This window comes from Falco biarmicus, chromosome 4 (genome assembly GCF_023638135.1).
Source record: "Falco biarmicus isolate bFalBia1 chromosome 4, bFalBia1.pri, whole genome shotgun sequence".
NCBI classification, from domain to species: Eukaryota; Metazoa; Chordata; class Aves; order Falconiformes; family Falconidae; genus Falco; species Falco biarmicus.
Window position 1 is genome coordinate 75,319,745 of NC_079291.1, and position 15,009 is coordinate 75,334,753.

The following is a 15,009-nucleotide window of genomic DNA, read 5'->3' on the forward strand; positions in this document are numbered from 1 at the left end:
AGTTCTATGGCTTGTCTAGCTGGCATTTTTTAGACCACTGTGAGTTCTGAGGAAGGAAAAAAGCATCACTGAATGTGTCATCTTTTATGTTGTGGTATCAAGATGCTGTGAAGCCCTGGCCAAGGGGAGCTTTATTTTGGACCTTCAGTATCTTAAGAATTTCCCTAAAACCTCTTAAATGGCTTATATTTAACCGAGCCATGTCCTAAATATATCTGCTGAAAGGGCAATTTGAGACCTAAACATCTACTGTCTTAGCTGATCACCTTAACTCGAGCTGAAGATCTGACAGCACAGGTTTTTAGTTAGGTAAAAAGCAGGCATTTGCAAACCACGAGTTCAAGGTTATGAAGAGCATTCTCAGACAAAACAGGTGGCCAGCACTATCCACTAGCCATACGAGATCCGTGGCCCACTCGTCTTTCCTAACGGGCGTTGTCATCATGTTATCCTCTGCGTCCTTCTCCCAAACTATGTAAAACCTCTTTCTCGTTTTCAGCCATCTTCATCAGAAGACCACGTGGCCCCCTCCTGCAAGCCAGACCAAGAGCGATCAACCGCAGCCACCAAGCTCAACCAACGAACTGCCTAAGCCGCCTACATAAACCTCACACGGCTTGCCCACGCTCTGAGCCGCGCTGTCCGTAACACAGCTGCTCCTGGGCCGGGAGAGGGGAAGGACACACCACCAGTGCTTCCACCTCCAGGCAAACCAGACCGAGCAACAAGCTTTCTAACACGAGACTAATTCTTCCTGACTACCCAAGACTTTTTCAGCAACCTCCCCTGCATGTCTACCTCTGAGTTATCATACAAGGCTATTTGCTCACGGTTTTGCAGCTTTATAGGAAAAAATATTCTCAAGAGGCTACAAGGGCCTGGATTTCACTGGCAGCCTTTTAGAGCTTGTATTCTGGGTAGTGAGAGGAGCATGAACGTACCTGAGGGACTCAGGGGTCTCCAACAGATTCCTTTTGGTGTTTCATTTGAAAAACCAAAGTATATTTAGCAACTGTAATCAAAGCAGCTTAATCTGTAGCGTCCTAGCTGTTCGGGATAGGTATTTCTCTTTTTATTCTTTTTGTATAGCTTATCCCAGCTGCAATGCTTGAAAGGGAAAGTGCCATCTCAGCGAGTGGCTGGACAGAGTGCAGAGATAGCCAGCTGTATGCTGCCGGTGGCCATCTATTGCTGAGCACCAGGCACTCCCTGGAATGCAAGAGAGGACATAGTGAACGTAGCTCAATAAAGCCTGCAGTGACACTTGGAAATTAGATACACGTGATGCAAGATTGTATTGCAAGATAGCAATGAATGGGGTAGAGATCCAAGATGAACAGAAGGTCTGGAAAATAAAATGGAAACACTACTCACAAGGCGTTTGCTTTCTGGGCTCTGATTGCAGTTGCTGCGTTCAGCATCTCTGGGACAAAGACCCTGCCTGAGCCCTTTTTTTCCCTCCCTCTCATTTTGGCAGCTCCTAGCAAGATGCATCGAGAAGTTGCATGAAAATGGGGTGCATTCTGGCTTTTACACAGAATTTTTGATTACTTCAAATCTCCTTTGTGGGAGTTCAATGCATGTGCTCCTTTATAGCCTAAAATAAAGGCTTAGGAAAAATCATGACCCTCCCCGGTAACTACTGCACTCAAAAGATATTGCTGGACTGCTAAAACAGTAACTGTGTGGTGAAACTTCACAGCTGCCTGCATAAACAGTCAGTCTGAAATTTTGGTTAAACTTAATTTCATAGCTCAAGGTAAATTAAATCTTTTGAATGCATGCCTCAGAATATATATTAAAAGACTTCTAAAAGGAAACTTAATTCTTTGGACCACTCACAAAGAATATTCCCAGGAAGGAGATACTTTTTAAAAAAACATTAATCTTGGGATACCCTATGGTTAATATCTTGTTCCCCAGTGTTCTCTGTTTTGATGGAGTGGTAGCAAATACTGGAGTTACTAGCCCTATGGATTTGTTCTCATCTTGTATGTTATATAGGCAGGGCAAAGTTGCAAGAAGACAGATGCGGGTGCACAGAGCAAAATCCAGTCTCACCAGTTTGGTGTACCCTGTCTCTAGGAAAAACATCTCCAGTTCCCTGGGGTTATATGGCAGGTACCAATCTGCTCCTAGCAGGGTGTCTTCAAAAGACATTTGGCTGGAGGTTGCATCCTAGGGAGATGTCTCCAGCCCTTGCTCACCACACTTGCCAGAGAACAGTACAAACAAGATTTTGGGAAGTAGCAGGTCTTCAGCCGTACTGTGTCATTACGTATACCCAGTGGCGCTTCAGAAACCTGGTAGAAAAGGAACATGTTATGGGGAAAACAGAACTATTTAGGCCAAACTTGTGGAAGTCAACAGTTTTGTGATCATGTGATTTTCTCAAAATACGAGTATTGAGCCCCACCTGTGCTGGAAGGGTACAGGCCAGTCCCATCCCAGCAGGGTCAGCTGCATGGTCTGAAAGAGAATATACTCAATGTTGCTTCCATAGTCAAGTGATTTGTATTTTAATGTCCCAAGAGAGAAAATTTTGTATAAAAGTATCGCAGCGGGTGAGGTGAGGGCTTGGATGAGACAAGCCTGGCAAACCACAACAAACACTGTGCAGTTGATGCTAACACATGGCAAAGGCTGGAAACGACAAGATGCTGACCCAGGGCTGCTGTATTTTTTGTATCCTGAGCTGTCTGCTAGTAAAAAAGCTGTGAAGATATTAACCTTTTAAAAAGCCCAGACAGTTCTGCACTCTCAGCTTACTGGCAACCTCTTTGGAAGAGAAATCCTCCAGGTTCCTATCAGCCACGGGAGATCCTTGCATCAAGCAAGGACCAAGCATTGTGTGCTTTCCAAAGCAGTCAGATTTCTTAGCTGGTCTCCATTATTTTCTTTGAATTTATCACGTTCCTTTTGCCTCTGCTTCAAGCACAGAAACCTTTCCAGTCTCTATTAATAGTGGTGTTATTAACTGCTACGTTTTCAGAGCAATGTTGAAAGCTAAGCTAGGATGAGAGTTGTGCTCCTGGAGGTGATGTTGATTTCGGTGACCCAGAATAACAAACTTGTGTCATGCTTTACTCCAAGGCAAGTGGAATTGGGCAGAACTCAGCAAGTCACGGGGTGATGTCTCCTCACGGAGCTTCCAAGAGGCAAAACGGGAAATGCATAAAGGAGCAAACAGTGCAGAGAAGTCAGGGAATATGACATTTAAACAGGATGCATTTTATTCATGCAGGGCCTGTCTAGTAGAGAGCTGAATTCTGTCTTCATTTGCAGTATTATGGCTTGCTTGTAAGCTTGTGGAGATGTGCTGCTGTCACAATGTGCTGTATCTGTCTGAGAGGGTCCCAGTATGACTGAACAGAAATGAGGAAGAGAAGGAAGAGTATTTCTGATAAAAATGAGTCTTGCATGGTATTACATCTTCCTGAGTGGATAAGATGGACAATGACAAGTATTTTATGAGCCACCGGAGAAAACACAAACAGACCCCATAAATGGACATAATAGACCACGTTCAACACATTATATGGGTATAAGCTCATAAAGATGCATTTAAAGAGCATCAGCGTGGTCAGCTGTTGACCTGGAAGCTTTGGGGCTTCAGTATCACTGATGTGATGGTTTTATTTTGTACTTTTCTTATGCAAAGCAGAAATTCAGTTCTTAACTGTGTTGGTGGGTCAGAGGTTGGGAGACCTCTCTCCCTAACACAAAAAACCAAACCAAGATCTGACTATCTAGCTATTTTAACAGCTGCAGAAAAGGGGAAGGTTGGGCAGGTAGCCACCTAGGTATTATCTTGAAAGGTGAATGTAGCAGAGAGCCATTAGCACACTGTTTATCTGCAGTCTGATGGGTAACGTAACGGAATCTGCTGTAAATGTGCTGGACTAGAGCTCGTCTGATCTCCAGTTTCGTCTCTGCCAGTGATCTCTGCCACCTCACTGTGTGACCTTGGGCAGCACATTTCAGCTCAGTTTTGCATGAGAAAAAAAATGGGACTGACAGTATCAGCTTCTCTGAGTGGTGTGGGGAAGGCAAAGCCCTAGGGACCCACAGGATCCAGCGCGCAACCTTCTGACACAAAAGGATCTGGCGAATGGTGTGGTATGAGGTACTGCTGATCCATCTTTTCAGTGAAGAAAGCCTCAACATTTTAACTTTTATTGGCTCTCAAAACAACAGATCCAACTTTTGCTTAACTTTCATGAAACAGAGCTAGGTTAAATGCTAAAAAGCTTCTCTACAGAGATGTAGGGGTAGCAGAGGTGAAAGCTAGCCCTGAACACTGCTGTGGAGTAGACTAACGTGTCTGCTCCCAGTGCTGGAGGCTGCAGAGCCTCCTCTTTCTCCCAGTTCCACTCAGTGACATGGGCTGGACCAAAGCCCAGTTCCAGACAGTCGAAATACACTTCCACGCCACTTTAAATATGGCTTTAAAAAGCAGGTGAACTTTGCTGCTGAATTTTTAAAGACACTCTTTAATGTTTAAACAATGCTGATTTTCTAAGGGTTGTTGAACACGTGTGAAGGAGGGCTGGAAAGCACCTTAGTGTGACAGTGCAGAAAGAGCCAGGCTGGCTGCATGATGCTGCCTTTCTGCTACACCGTGACCTTTCTTCTGCACAGGCCTGAGTACCCCAGCACCTCCAAGACAGACCAGAGAATTTTCTGGACTGGCTGACTACAGCATTGCCAGAAATGTCCTTTGCAGCTTCTTCAGAGGTCAACTGTTTTCGTAATGAGGTAAATAGGAGTTACAATACCATGAACAAACCCTGTAAGTTTTTTTTCTGCGCATGATGCACCAGCTCACTTGAATCTTGAGGTTTTCAAATTTATGCCCACAGTTAAGGCATAAAAGTTAGGAGGAAGAGAGAGTTTGCAATGGGGGAAGTGGAGGCTGAATGGTATCTCCAGACCAGACGTCCTTCCTGGCAGACGCTCTCCTTCCTAACTGCAGGGACTGGCAGGAGTTCCTGGGCTGGGCTGCTATGGGGTGAGAACTTCTTTCTGAGCAGCTCCCATGAGAAATACCGAGGGCTGAACGCCAGCCCTCGAGGCAAGCACCGAGTCCTAGCAGGTGGAAGGACAGCAAGAGTCTTCATGGCCCTTGGGAATGCCAGGGAAGAGTTGGCTCTGTGTCAAGGGAAAATGTAGCCTACTGACACCGGAAAATGCCATGGTGATCTTTTGGCGACAGGAGAAATTATCTGTTGGAAAACAGGAGTTACAGTCAGGGCTGCCCAGCAGAGGAAAGGATGGGATGTTACTTGCCAGAATCTCGACCAGCTTTTATGGTTAGAACCAAAGGAAAACTACTGCAATTAGGTCACAAAGTAGTAATGGGCTGGTGTAAGTTTTGTAGCAAGAAGACGGAAATGGTATTTTATTTTTTTCTGTTTTCTCTGTGAAAATTTAACAGTGATTGAGGAATGAGAGAGAAATACCATTTGTCTGGAAAAAAAGTTGCATTCCAAATGGGAAAAGACAGCATTTATTTATACAGTGAACATAGATGTTGCAGGCTTTGGGTAACTTTGTGGCTTTCAATGCCCAGTTGTGCTGTGAAGGTCTCTAGGAAAAGCTGCCTGCTCTGATTCTGCAGGCTGCAGCCTTGAGTGCTTTGACATTTGACAGCTCTGTGGGATTGTTGTTTACAGAGCAGCGTCAGGCTGGTCTCCTCAGTTTGAGACAGCATTTCAGGAAATATTGCTGATAAGAAATATGACTGCAGCTTCCTGAAATGCCTGCCCAGATAAGGGGATGCTCTACAGCTAGAACTGGTGAGACAGGAAAAGAAAAAGCAGCACTAAATGTGAGTGCGATGTTTTTCAATAACATCATGCAAAGTGGCAGCTGGTCCCTAGGGAGATCTTGGAAGGAGGCTTTGAAGGTGCTGGTTTTTGCAGGCTGGTCTCCCACATCCTGCTCTTCCATCACTCCTTGATGGCATGTGCTCCTCCCACCCAGGACCATGCACCTGCTCAGCAGCTGTCTCTCCTGCCCCAAAGTGGCTACACAGGCATCCTTTCTTCCAGTAGAGCCGTGTTCTCAAGGACCCTCACCAGGTGGTGACAACTACCTGCTACAGCCTCACGGTTCGATGAACAGAGTCCAGCCTCACCATACACTCCAAAGCACAGCACAAGCGCAATCTCCCCAGCGTTCATGAAACAATGTACAGCTATTCAAAGATGGTGACAGAAAAAAAGGCTGAGAGGTCAGAACACACCCCAGCACCCTTTTCAACGCCACAGAGCTGGATGATTACCTGTTACCTAAGGGAGAATTTAGTTACGGGAACGTTTGCTCGAAGTGTTGAGTTTGTAGCTGTGCAATGAGTCCCATAATAAAGCAAACCTCCGTACAATGCAACGACAAGAGTTTAAGGACTGACGTGATCAGGCATCTTGGTTCACAAAGATCTGATCTGCCCCAGGACAAGCTGTGGCTCTGCCTCCTCCAGCCCAGACCTGAGTGGGTTCCTCCTCCGCAACGAACAGATGACAGCTCGGGAAGCTTGCCCTGTAGGCCAAGTTGAGCCCATCTCCCTGCACACCTCCTGTTCTAAGGCAGAAAACAGTCCTAAGTTAAACCCCACTACATCCCGTGAGCCACCCCGCTCGGCCTGCAGCGCCAGGCCCGCGGCTACAGCCCAGCAGGCAGCCAGTGCGAAACCTCCTGCTAAAGCCTGTGGCCACACTGCTGCGGTGGCCGTACCATGCTCTGCCAGGCCCTTCTGCCCCGGCCCCGCCGCCCGGCCCGGCCGCGCTGGCCGAGGGACCCGGCCCCGCCGCACCGACCCCCAGGCCCGGGCCTCGCCTCAGCGCCGCGCCGCGACATGGCGGCGGGGGCACGTGCGCGGGGCGGGGCCGCGCAGCACAATGGACAGCGCTCTGCGGCGCCGCGGGGCGGGGCGGGGCGGCCGGCGGGGCGGGGCCGGCGCGCGGCGGTTGAAGCGGCGCGTGGAGCCGGCAGCAGCGGCGGCGGCAGCGCAGCCCGGGATGGGCCCGGCCGGGTTCCGCGGTGAGGGGGTGTGGGGCGGGGGGCGGCCGCGTCGGGCACTATAGGTCCCACCCTCCCCCCCCCCCCGTTCTCGGCTCCCCGCTGTCGCCCCTTCTCCCTCCCTCAGCCCCCCGCTCTGCCCCTCCTAGACCCCTCCCCGAGCCCCCCGTTCTCCCCCCCTCAGCCGTCCCTCTTAGCTCCCCGTTCTCCCCCTCTCGGCTCCCCGTTCTCCCGTTGTACCCCCTTCTCCCCCGTGCCCGCCCCTCAGCGGTCCCTCCGGGCCGCCCTGTCAGGTTCGTCCCGGCGCGGGGGGCTGAGGGGCGGCCGCCGTGTGCCCGGGCCCTTCGTGCGGGGGCACGGGGGCCGTTACCTGTACGGCGGGGGGCCGGGGTCATCATCCTGCGGGGACTGGGAGGGAGCGGGTAAAAACCCGGGGGGGGGGCGGTGAGCGGCAGGCTGGGCCAGCTGGGGGGCGGTCAGGTTAATTTAAAAAATAAATAAAAAAAAGTTTGGTGGTTTCAGCCCGTTTAGGGGAAGCTGGGTAGGGGCTGGCTGGCCCCTCGCTGGCAGTGGTGCGGGCCGGAGCAGCCCACGCGCGGGGTGCAGGGAGGGGGCTGCCAGTGGGACCCCGGTGCCTTTTGTGTGTGGGCGGCATCCCCTGCCCCGGCACCCCGGTGGTGGCTGTGCTCTCGCTGGGCCTGCAAATCAAAAAGAACCCAAAAACCAAACAACACCCCTCCCCCGCCAACAACAGCGTCAAAAACCCACCAGGCCAAAAAGCAAAGCAAACAAAAAAACAAACCCAACAAACAAACAAAAAAAACCCCTAAACCGAACAAAACAAACACACAAAAAAACCCGCAAACAACAAACCCCACCTAACCCGCGCACACACACAAAAAACTCCAAACAAACCCACAAAAAAAAAAAAAAAAACCACCCAGACCCCAAAATCTGCCCAAAATCTGAAGTATTTGTAAACTCAAAGGCTGACCCTGGTAAAGTGCTGCTGAATGTATTGATGTATTTGGGTCAGCTTCTGTATAAAACCCCACTGGCTTTAGGGCAGGGTTAAACCAAGCATGTGCTGTTCTCTGGGTCACTTGGCTTAACTCCTCCAAGTAGTCAAATCGGCTTGCGGATGGTGAGAGGAGGGTTGTGCTGGTGGCCCCACTTGTCTCGTTGGGCTAATAAGTGTGCCGTGTACAGTGACCTGTGTCCCAAGGAAAAATGACTGCAAACTTCAGGCGAGCTGAAATTTTGTGTTGGTGCTTTGTTACGCTGACAAGTGACAGGCTGACTGGACCTGCTCTTGTTTTATGTGTTAAGCTGAAGCATGTCTCCCTGCGTAAATTGAACTTGAATATTGAACTGTTGGCACTAGAGCTGATGGATAAAATGGCATAGTGTGACTTCCTATGGAGTAGCAAGGTGAGGAATGAGGGGCTTTCCTTCAGGAGAGCTTATCTACTGCTGCAGGTTGGCAAGGACCAGGGATTTAGCATGTGGCTGTGCATAAAAGGTCAGTGGTGGCTCTTTGGTGAGAAAATTAATTTACGAGATGAAGGGGTGGAAGTATTAGCCGTGGAGCTTATTTTGATACATACATCGAAAAAACTGCTAGCTTTACAAGCCTTTGAGAGCAGAATGCTGTATGCTGTTCCTTTTTCTTCTTCCCATCTTAGCTAAAAAGGCTGTTCCTTATTGTGTTGTAAAGAACGTGTGAATGTTGCTGTGTGAATGTTTGTGTTGCTTGTCTTTGATTATAATCTGCAACAGGACTCCGGGCATCTCTGCAAGGTGTACAGAGTGGTGGCCAGGCTCCACAACAGTCCACTGGCTTGCAGCCCTCTGTGCTGCTTCACCCCTGCACCACAGGTGGTTCGTGGGGGGGGTGGGTGTAAGATGAAGGCCCACCTAAGAAGATGTCTGCTTCTAAAAGATACAAAAGGCTTATGCTGGCACTTTGAGCCCCTTTGAGGCTTCCTCCTATCGAGCTATGAGAGACTTGTTCTCAAGTTCTTATGTGAAAGAGCTCTAATAAACATCCTACAGCTTGGTACCATCTTATTATTGTGTAAAGTATTGGCTACTATGTCATTGTCTACTTAAGTGAAAGGCATTTCAGGCAGAGGAAACGTCACACAACTTTCTCTCCACCTTACTGTAGAAGGGGGGAGGAAAGCCTATGGCCCTGCAGAATCCACCTTTTTCTAACTGGAAATATCAGCTTAGCTGGGTGCCAGAGCCAGCTTTCACATGTTGCAATAGTATTTGAGGAAGTCTGGAATTCTTCTATTTTCAGCAGTTCTTTGTCAAAAACAAAACAAAAAAATTGCTTGGTTGTTCTCTTTCAGCCAAAAAGAAACCACCACGGGTGGGAGAAGTAATAAAGTCACTTGCTGGTGAGTTTGACCATCCAACAGGCAGTTCTAATGTGGAAAGAGCTGAATGACTTCATACTAGCCTGGATGAGAAGCAGGGGTTTGGAGGCTTTGACTCAGGGCTTTATGTATATTTAATATATAAACTCAGTTTCTGATTTCCAACTATTTGCCTGTATTCTGTTAAGTAAGCCTCTCCTACAAATGGTAGAATAAAAGTTAAGCATATGGGAAAACCCTCAGGGATGTAGTGCACGATTCTAAATAAAATAGAAACATATAGTTAATATCACTGCCTCTCTTCCCTTTGCTGTGTGTGTAGCAATGTGTATTCCTCATGGGAGCCCTCACAGTCTTCCAGCTCAGCTAGTATGTCGTGGTAGCTTTGCATGCGGTATGTGTGCCACTTCTTGTTAAGGATTCACCATTTCTCTGAAATGCTACTGAAGTTACAGCAGGGAAATGCGTGTGTCATCGGGGTTCATATCCTTCCATTTCATGCCCTCTTCCGTGCCCACTTTCCCCTGGTACAGTGCCAGCTGGTGTATCTCAAGCTTATAATTAACTCTCTGCCTTCTAGGGTTTGGGTCATCTGTGAATTGCTGTATGGGTTGTAGCAAAAGGGGGTACGCAGGCCAGCTGGACTCTGCAGGGAGCTGCAGGCTGTTGAGTCTCCGTGCTGTTGGCACTGCTGTCAGCATGTCACGGGATGCTTTGTGAAATGTAGCTGCTGTGGTTTTCAGTGTTCGGGTATGCAATAACTGAAACACTTTTACTGTCTAATTGGGACGGTTAAGGTGGTTGTTAACTAGATATGCCGCTTCATTGCATTGACAGCTCTAGCCTCTCTGAGTTTTTACAACTGCACTGGGCTCTGCCAACTGAAATCGTGCTCTTCCCTGGTGTTACCCAGTGAATGGCTACAGGTTTGGCTGTGGATTGGGGTTTCTAAGTGATCTAGCTGTAGTTTAGTGAGTCACTGCTCTTCAGCTGAGCTGTGTTTCCTAATATGTGCTTTTAACCAGATGGAAATACAAAATAGAGCAGCTAGCCTGGGCCACTGGAGAGGCTGGCGTTGAAGGATGGATGTTTAAGGAGCAGACGTATTCTGTAGTTTCTGTCTGGTTTTCTTTATGAGGTGGTTGAACATATTTGGTTATAATTTGGGTGGAATACATGAGATAACTTTAAAAACATGTCTGTCTTCTTGGTTCAAAAGCCCTGTGAGGTTGCATGTCTTTAGCTAATATGGCCCAGCTGCCCAGTGGTAACACCTGAAAAATCCTACATCATTATCAGTGCTATTCACCCATCAGTATCTTGTGTACTGAGTAGCTACCTTTCACTACCTTTTCTGATTTTTTTTTTTTTTTTAGGAGTTATAGCTGGAGTCCCTCTTGCTTTGAGAAGCAGAATGTCTGTCTCGCAGCTCTGTTTTGAGGAGAGAGTATAGAAGGTCTGCCATTACACTGTCCCCAAGGTATGAAAGGTTTGTAGGGCACATGTGAATTACCAGCTGTCTTTCTTCTGCAGCTTCCCATGGATATAATAGTCATGGACTCTTTTTCTCAAACTTCTCTCAGTTACAGAAGTACAGGGCAATAAACCTGTGGCAATCGGGTATTGCAGCTGCCAGGGAGTAAAAGATCTGTCCAAGCAGCATGGTTAAGGCCGTTGAACTACAGCTTGTGCCGCCCCGTTGCTCTGTTGCTGGTGACACTGTTTCCAGTCCAGGTGATTCTAGACTGACTGGTCTTTCTTGAGACTTCCTCCTGTAGAGATCTCTGACCCCCTTCTAGGGAGGTGCAAGAATTCCTGGTTTAGCAGGTGGGGTCAGAACGGGGAGCAAGATCGCAGTTAAATACATTTGATGAGGCTTCTCTTGCTATATTTGCACTTACTTGGAAGGTTCCCGCACAGCCTAGGTATTGCGCTTGCATAATCATATTACAGCGTTACGTTACAAGGTGCCCCGTGCCTCTTGGGTCGGGTATCTGATATGTGATAGCAGCCTGGGCTTCCTGGGTGTTTGCTTGTCCCTGCTCCACTCACTTCAGGTTGAGCTGGATGCTCTGCTGATGCATTTGCTCTGCGTAAACTTGTTCTGCATGGACTGGCTTCTAGTACCTGTAAGACTCATAGAGATCCAGCAAGTCCTGAACATTGTTCCTTGGATAACGTGGTCCTCTGCAGCATAACTGATTGTGAGACCCTTCTTCTACAAACATTCCCCATTCCCAGGTACTCAAACTTTTTAATGTCTCTTTTCCCCTTTTCTTTGCTTAGATTTTACTGTGTGATGGCATTTTGCAGCAGTCTTTCTGAGAGAGAATCGCCGTTCGCCTTCTAATTCATGTTTCACCTCCGTTTTTGGGCTTGAAGTGTCAGGGATAAGCTGTCTTAGTGCTCTGATTGTTGAGTTCCGTGCTACACTGCGTCATGTTGCCGAGGGCCGTGTCTGCTTAAGCAGTGGAATTTGAGTGGGGTGGAATCAGCATAGTGTCTCAAACCAGCTATCCAGTCTTTTGTGTTTCTGATGTTCATAGACGGTATTAATAGGAGCAATGTAAAGGAACCTAAAGGAATTGCAGAAAGCAGCCTAATAACCTTTTTTAATGCTTTGTGCGTTTCCTTGAGATGCTGGTTATTGATGCATATTTGAGGGTTAAAACCCCAGCAAGAGAGTCTGAGGGAGGAATCCTGATGAGAACAGTGAGAGGTGGCTAAGAGAAATGAAATGCTGAGGACTGAATTGTTTCCATTGCATGCAATTATTTCGTTAGTTCAGCTGGAAGCAGTGGGCATCCAGTCAGTGGGATGTGATTGCTAGCTTAGCATCAGGCATGTTCTTTAAGCATGCTGTTTCCTTTTTCCTTTCTTTTAGTGGGTTAAAACAACTGAATGCTACTTTGTGCACAAAAGCATTTAAAATGCCAAAATACGGGAAGCTGTGGAAGCTTTCAACAAGGGGGATTTTGCGTAATGATTACAAATGTAATGCAGAAAAGGGGGATAAGGGGAAGAATCGCCATTTAAGCTTTGCAAGGCTCTTAAGACAGACTCCTTCTCCAGAGTACAATTGAGTCTGGCTTTACATCTCTGTTTTGTGCTTTAATTATCGTGAGTTTTGTTGGAGCTCGAAGTTGAATTTGCTGCAGTAGCATTGGGAAGCAGCAAAGGACGCTACTGCGTACTGAACACAGCACTGGACTGGGACTGCCAGAACCTGCCTCATGTTCTGTCTCTGCCACTGGCTTGCTAAGCAAGATACTCTACCTAACGTCTCCTCCTCTCTGTAAGAGAGTTAAGGCTTCTAGTAAGGTCTGTTTGTGAAAATTGCTAGAATATGTTGCAGTGTTTGGCGTAAGGGATCTAAAATTTTCCAATTTCTTTCTATTACAGGTGTGTAGTAAAAATGGTGCAGAAATACCAGTCCCCAGTTCGAGTCTACAAATATCCTTTTGAGCTCGTCATGGCAGTAAGTAATACTCAGCCCTTTTACTTCTCCAGCTGCTAAGGGCTGCGACCTCACGCCAGTGGGGGTGGGGGACTGCGGTTTTGGCTTGTGTGTCTTTATGGCAACCTTATGGGTACATTGCGGGAAGAGAGGTTTAGCTTTTATTATCTTTTTGTCCTTTCTTCAATTTTCCACGAAAAAAAAGAATCAACGTTTCAGTATTTTAAGAGAGGCAATTTAGTCATTAGAGGGGAAAAAACCCTAACAAAACACAACTTTCTATCATTATTCTTTCACAAGGAAGGAAAAGATTGTGATGTTCGGGTAGGCAGGGTCAGTTTGTGGCCAGACACTGTCTTTGCCTTACCACCAAATGCCATTCAGTTTAGAATCTCTCTAGATATGACCCCAATCAGTATTGAAGGGTGTATGTATCTAGAACTTGATTCTGAATCACACCAAGCTTTTTGATTAGGTTAAAAGCTAGAAAAATTCTTACGTATAGTTCTTCCCTGCTTACTCTGTGATTGAAATGTTGAGAGCTCTCGCCAAATTTTGTGGTTTCAACAAGGGGCTTGGGGGCTGTAATTGAAGTTCTTTCGCTGGTGATGCAGAAAGCTAATGTGACCATGGCAGCTTCCTTGGGTAGAGTTTAAAGACATTTGTGATATTCTGGACTTTGTCCCTGCTCTTCAAGGTGTAAGTCAAATATCCTTCTGAAAGGTTTGCTGTTTGCATTTCAAGGGTGGTAGCACTGAGCATTTGGGCATTTATCGGAGATGCTTGCTTATAGACTCTGCTTGCAAAGCTTTGTTTTGTAATCTGTTGGGCATGTCAGTTTACTGTAGGGATCCCTGAGACTAGTATTGGCCACTTTTAGTCTGCTGCTTTCTCCCTTGTCTCCCTTCCCTGCTGAACAAGGACACCAATTTTCTTAGTCTATTAGAGATCAAGAATGAAGATGGAAATCTATAGTCAGTTCAGGTAGCTGACATCCTTCCCATGGCTCAAGGGACAGCTTGATGTAATATGTTGCATTACTCTTGACAATGTTGTCTCTTCTAGGTTCCTGGGAATTAAGTGCCATAAGATCTGTTTTATCCAAAACTGCCTCCAGGCTTCTATTTCAATAATTAAAACAGGGGGAGAGTATCATCGTTGGGTCCTAAGTGTGAATAACGGACCCCAAAGATAGCAGCAGTTCCTCAGCTGAGAGTGGTTGCCATTCGCTTTGCACCCTGATCATCAAAATTAACACTTTTTTTTGTTTGACAGCTGGTCTCGGTCCCTGATCCCCCCTCCCTTCACCACCACCACCACCACCACCACCACCACCCACCCCAACCCCCCCCGTCTTATCCAGATTTGCCATGTCTTTTAACAGCTAAGCCAGCAGCATGCTGTAGAAGTGTACCAAGCAGTAGTCTGGGACTGATGTTTGTGGTAGTGAAACTTTTCTGGCTGTGTTCTTGGCTCAGTGTATCCTGTGTTAGAATAAAACACCAGTACTTGCTATGAAGGTACTGGTAGTATTTGCTCAATGCATACCTCTCCACATTCCTGTAGTCTATATTATTAGCCAGATAAACCTAAGACCAGATGCCTGTCAATAAATTGGCTGCTAATATAGGAGGGCTGCCTCTAGACAAATCCTTTGTAAGCTTGTTAGCAGAATGCCTAAAGGCCAGGGTTTGATGGTATTTATTTTTCAAGTGGTTTAGTTGTATTTGCTTTCAGTTTTTCAGCATATCCAGACTTGAAATTCCCTGGGATTTCAGGGCTGGAATTGTAAATGTCATCCTCTAGTTGTTCAGCAAACTCAACTTCCCATTACCTTAGCAAAATTATTGGTCCTCTTTCTTATGAAGATCAAGTAAAGATCAAGCTACTTGTCCAGGGTCATCCAAAGGACTGTGGAGTGGAGTAGGGAGCTGAATATAGACCCCTTAGTCTCACTCTAACATCCTGTGAAAATCATGTGTTCACAGCAGGATCTGCTTTATTATGAAGACTGGCGTTATAAAGTAGTGTCTCAATCTAGTGGCAGTCCATGCTGGCCGAGCTGGATGTAGGATTTGTTATCGCATTTCATGTGTTCAGATGGAGTCTTCCATTTGTGTGGAGGCAGTGCAGATTTCACAGAGCTGT

At 47.0% G+C, this 15,009-nt stretch overlaps 2 protein-coding genes across 12 annotated transcripts in view; both read left to right on the plus strand.

Moving 5' to 3' along the window:
* Positions 1-6,676, plus strand: part of LOC130147429 (syntaxin-binding protein 4-like) — a 52,223-nt gene extending 45,547 nt beyond the window's left edge. For 3 of the 4 annotated variants that reach the window (XM_056334502.1, XM_056334503.1, XM_056334504.1), the window contains one exon: positions 500-6,676. In XM_056334502.1, coding sequence (XP_056190477.1) covers positions 500-605 — 106 coding nt within the window. In that variant the 3' untranslated portion in view covers positions 606-6,676. The remainder of the gene's footprint in view (positions 1-499) is intronic. The other variant, XR_008821242.1, reaches the window with a different exon arrangement.
* A 241-nt stretch (positions 6,677-6,917) lies between these two features.
* Positions 6,918-15,009, plus strand: part of SEC14L5 (SEC14 like lipid binding 5) — a 38,898-nt gene continuing 30,806 nt past the window's right edge. Inside the window, exons 1-5 of one of the 8 annotated variants that reach the window (XM_056334498.1) lie at positions 6,918-7,041; positions 10,781-10,884; positions 10,988-11,138; positions 11,529-11,645; positions 12,807-12,882. In XM_056334498.1, the coding sequence (XP_056190473.1) occupies positions 12,820-12,882 (63 nt within the window). In that variant the 5' untranslated portion in view covers positions 6,918-7,041; positions 10,781-10,884; positions 10,988-11,138; positions 11,529-11,645; positions 12,807-12,819. Of the gene's footprint in view, positions 7,042-9,381; positions 9,426-9,455; positions 10,155-10,780; positions 10,885-10,987; positions 11,139-11,528; positions 11,646-12,806; positions 12,883-15,009 lie in introns of those variants that run through there. The other 7 variants (XM_056334500.1, XM_056334499.1, XM_056334501.1 and 4 more) reach the window with 7 other exon arrangements.